Below are 5,101 nucleotides of genomic sequence, written 5' to 3' on the forward strand. Positions count from 1 at the left end.
ACACACACACACACACACACACACACACACACACACACACACACACATACACACACACACAGTTGGAGCAAATAAAATTTCATGTCAATTAACAAAACATAGCTACTGCTTCAAGAATGTTTCTGCTTGAGACCAAACCCAGAAACAATAAGAAGATAGTGCTAAAGGCATATTTCAAAAGTGTTCTATAAATCAATACAAGGAAGCAGCTCAAGCAGAGAAACTGACGGCAGTTCCATTGATACATGCATTTGATGTATAGACCTCAGCTCCTCAGAAATCAAAGCTTACATGGAAGAAATAATCTCCATCTGCTTCAAAGTTGACAACTAGTTTAAAATGGTTAGCTTCCAAATGGCCCTGCCAGATATAATAGTGAGACAGACAGAGAGAGGCATGTCACACACACTCATACACACACACATACACATACACACATACACACACACACTCTCTCTCTCTCTCACTCACACATACATACAGACACACACTCACACACATACACACACAGACACACACACACTCTCTCTCTCACACATACATACAGACACACACTCACTCACACATACACACACAGACACACATACACATACACACACACACACACTCTCTCTCTCTCTCTCTCACTCACACATACATACAGACACACACTCACTCACACATACACACACAGACACACACACACTCTCTCACACACACACACACACACACACACACACACTCTTGTACACACACACACTCACACTCTCACACACTTTCACACTCTCTCATACACAGGCTCACTCACACACACACACACACACACATATGCATACACACACTCTCTCACATGCACAAACATACAGATACACACACACTCACACACAGAAACACACACTCACACACAGAAACACACACACAGACAGACACACCCAGAGGATGGAAAACAAAGACAACAACAAAGCATAGATTGCACACAGACACATAATTTCTGAAAGTTATGCCATTGTCTTCCTCAGCATGATCTCAAACTCTTGCCATGATGCATATAGTACGATTGTAAGTTTTGAGTGTGTGCAGTGTAGGAGTTTACAGCAAGGTCACTTCTAGGTAAGACATCAGCAAGTGTTTCTTCTCCTCGAGAATCAGAAACTGGAAGCTGTGGGCTTGAATACTGAACAGGATTCACCGTATTCACCCTGTGCAAGGGCTATACCTGGAACTAGCTGGGTAGACATCATCTGGCACAAAAGCCAAGTACTGTCTAATGTTGAATCAGAGATAGTAGGAACTGTCTAATGTTACTCAGAGCTGATGGGGGCTCTACTGGCTGGAGTCTGAATACTTTGTGGGGGTTAGAGAGGAACCACCCAGATCTTTCCTGTCTGACTAGTCTGGGGTTTAAATCTGGTTTCTATCTCTATTGGGAAATCTCATGGTTTCTGGTTGGGAATGGGGAGTGTAACAATGATTCAAAGGCAATGTGGGATGCTCTGTATGGACAGGGGATTTTCCTGTCTATCACTGTTCATATGTTTGTAAGTTGAAAGGGTGAAAAATATTCATCAGAAACAAGCTATTGTCAGAGTTAATTCAAGCCATTGTGCCTATGCTCGCTATATGAAGGTGTGATTCTGTTAGTACCACTGGGCTGCTATTTCCCTGCAATTTATTCCCCTTCAAGTATATTCCCAAACTAAGGATAAAGATAGTATTTTACAAAGCTCACTGTGATAAAGGTATAAAAATTCATATGTATAATTCAATAGCACAGAGGGACAGTGGTTGAAAGAATAATTGAGATATGGGGCTGGATTTTTGTCCAGAACGATAAAAGATTTGCAATATATCATTTTTAGACTTTGGATTTTAAACTAGTGGCATATGGGTGTTGGATACTTTCATGAAGGGGTTTAAAAGAAGGCCTTTTAGATAGGACTTTCTGGATTTGTCACCTAATCCAGTATGTGTCCAAAAGTAGGTGATGGCAAAAGCCCCTGGAGTGTTAATGGAGGAATGTTTATGTTTGGGATTTATGGTACAGAGTTAACATGAGAAAAAAAAAAGAATTAGCTTGCTTTTGACTTAAAATAATCAACAACAATCAAACAGATTGAAAGCTTTCAGGTGTTTGTGAAGGAGACCTAAGTGGATTGTGGTCAGATGCAAATATAGTTTCTCACTTAGAAAGAAGTACAGGAGAGTACGGGGAAAGCACCATTATCTGGAGGAAACAAGATTTCATCTGTGAAATTTCTAAACCATGTGAGTTTGGTCAGAATTTGGTAGATTATTAAAAGACTATGAATGTCTGAGCTTTCAGTATTATGAGTATTCACCAAAGGAGACTTGACAGTTCACAGGGCAGAAGTGGGGTCCCACATTAGACTCAAATATGAAGATCTGAAACAAAAGGATTATGTCTCTGGATTTGAATTGCTGTAAATTAATGGCTTAGAGAATAGATAAGACTTTGCTTTGCTATGTCATTCCAAACTGTGCCCTATATTTAAATAGGTTTGTTTGTTTTACTTTATTTCTTCATTTGTGTGTAATTAACTTTCCTTCCCTATTGGCATTGTGGGTCAACCTACAGCACATGGACTGCAATGGTTCAAACAGGCAATTCACTACCACCTTCTCAAGGGCAACTAGGGATGGGCAATAAATGCTGGTCCAGCCAGCAATGCCCACATCCCATGAGTGAATATAAAACAAACCCTCTGTTTTCTTGTTAAAGAGAAGCTGCAGCATTGTGTGCTTATGTTTCAATGAATGACCATCATGTTAAATAAAAGAAAAAGATCTATCAAGCCAGATTCATTCTGGGATCCAGTAGTAACATCAGCTGGGATCATAACACCAGCCCGATGGTGTCAGGTGTGAGGAACTTCCCAGGTCTGAGGTCACAGTGAAGAACCCTCAGCGTTTGACGGGGGTGGGTGGGGAACCAGATTGTCAACCTGACACCCCAATGAAGTGAAAATAAAAAGGTGGCCACTCCTGCAAGTGCTGAGGAAAATGCTGGCACTGTCAGGAGCAAATGGCTTTGTGTTACATCTCACCCTGAGCATCAGAACGCTCAGAGCAAACTGACACTGAGCTCACTCCCCCATTCACTGTGACCATGGCCACTCTTGACCTTTGCCCCTCCTTCCTGCTAGCTCCTTTGACCCCCTGGGAGACCGAAAATCCTCGGTCAATCCTGGCCTTGAATATATCCAATGCTGGAGCACCCTCTGGGGGAAAGAATTCCAAAGACCCACAATGCTGTGAGTGAGGGAGATCTTGGCTTTGGACCCTGGTGTCAGATGGCGAACTCAAGACAGCGGATTTTATTCCTTCATTTGTGCACACTGCCCACTGCCAGCCACTGCGTAATCTAAAGAGGGGCAAGGTGTGCCTGTTCTCACTCCCATATCCTGGAACAGCCCTCAACCCCTGCTCACACAATGAGTCAACCCTCATTTACCTTTGCCGAACTCGTCCATCTTGATTGGCATGACTGGGCTTTGTGGGGCGGAGTCTCCGCTCAGAGAGTAACTGTGCTCCGCCTGGATGTCTGGAGTGGCTGGGTCAAGATCCATGTCGAGCAAAGGGTTCTTCTCGACCAGTAGTGGGTCATCGAAAAAGCTGCTGAACAGCTCGTTGGAGAAATCGTCCAGGTTCTCGGCGAAATGCTGCAAATGTAGAGAGGAAAACTGTTAGTGTGCACGCCGCAAAGGAAGTCAGGCACATGCTACACGGACACGGGGGGGTATGGGAGTTGAGGGGGTGTGGGTAGCTGGGCATGTCGATCTTCCAACAGAGGTGACTGAACAGAGGGCTTGCAAACCACGACGTCGGTAAACAGCACAAAGCTAATGAGCAAACAAAATCAATCAGGACAACATAAGGAGAAAGATGCAGGTGCAATGAGTGGATTTGAAATGTACTGCCTATTCAATATAGACTCTATAATAGCCTTCAAAAAGGGAATCGGATAAATCCTTAAAGGAGGAAAGGGATGCGGGAATGTAGCAATACAACAGGAGTGTGAAGTGAACTGGATCACCCTTTGAACGAGCTGACATAGCCCTGATTGGTCAAATGGCCTTCCAACCTGGGGGCACCATGGTACAGTTCCATAATAAATCGTCACACTGAACCAACCACTGCATACAATCTAATTTTTAAAAATCTGACATTGCAAACTTGCTTTGTAATAACTAACACCGGCCCTTGTTATGGGCATGAGCTGGTTAGGATAGTGTCAGGGGTTAAAATACTTCAAACTGGAAATCAGTCCCACTGAAAATCAGAAAATGAAGAAGGGTCTAGCCCCGAAACGTCAGCTTTCCTGCTCATCTGATGCTGCTTGGCCTGCTGTCTTCATTCAGCTCTGCACCTTGTTATCTCAGATTCTCCAGCATCTGCAGTTCCTACTAACACTGTCGATTTTACCAGGATGAGTTTGAAAAGCCCAGGCAGTGTCTTTGGCAGTCTGCTTTAATGTTAACAGTTCCCTGCGTGGGTTCCCTACAATGGCCGTGTTTTCACGAACCCTAGATTCTGAAAGCTCACTCATCCGCTTCTCTCAATGACCAGGCTCTATCCCAAACAGTCCTAAGCACTGACTTCACCCAGCTTTCAGCAGTTCTGCAGGCCTGGCCAGCTGCCCAGAGCAACCAAATGAAAATGTCAGTCATCAGGTCCTGCTGTAAGACTGGGGAGAACCACACTGTGTTCCCAGAGGGTCTGGGCTTTCCCTGTACAACACCAACCTTCCCCTACATAACCTCACCAATCAGTCCCGACTCCATCTCTACTTCCACAACGACATCAGGCACATACAAAACAGTTCAAAACTCTGGCAGAACTGACTGTGCTACTGAGAGATCAAAACATAGACCACCAAACAGATTCATCAATCATTCTTGTTCCATTATCAGGACCCATTGTAAAGGACTGAACTGACATAACAATAACCTGCTGTTTCCTCACTCTGACAGCAACCCCTCATTCCGACAGTGACCCCTCACTCACTCCGACAGTGACCCCTCACTCCGACAGTGACCCCTCACTCTGAGAATGACCCCTCACTCTGAGAATGACCCCTCACTCTGACAGTGACCCCTCACTC

The 5,101-nt window shown here is 44.2% G+C and overlaps 1 protein-coding gene across 2 annotated transcripts in view; it reads right to left on the reverse strand.

Annotated features, from left to right (window-relative positions):
* creb3l1 (cAMP responsive element binding protein 3-like 1) overlaps positions 1–5,101 on the reverse strand; it is a 108,275-nt gene that overhangs the window by 39,335 nt on the left and 63,839 nt on the right. For both annotated transcript variants that reach the window (XM_048607261.1, XM_048607262.1), the window contains exon 2: positions 3,452–3,659. In XM_048607261.1, coding sequence (XP_048463218.1) covers positions 3,452–3,659 — 208 coding nt within the window. The remainder of the gene's footprint in view (positions 1–3,451; positions 3,660–5,101) is intronic.

This window comes from Rhincodon typus, chromosome 17 (assembly GCF_021869965.1).
Source record: "Rhincodon typus isolate 14 chromosome 17, sRhiTyp1.1, whole genome shotgun sequence".
In the NCBI taxonomy this organism is placed as follows: domain Eukaryota; kingdom Metazoa; phylum Chordata; class Chondrichthyes; order Orectolobiformes; family Rhincodontidae; genus Rhincodon; species Rhincodon typus.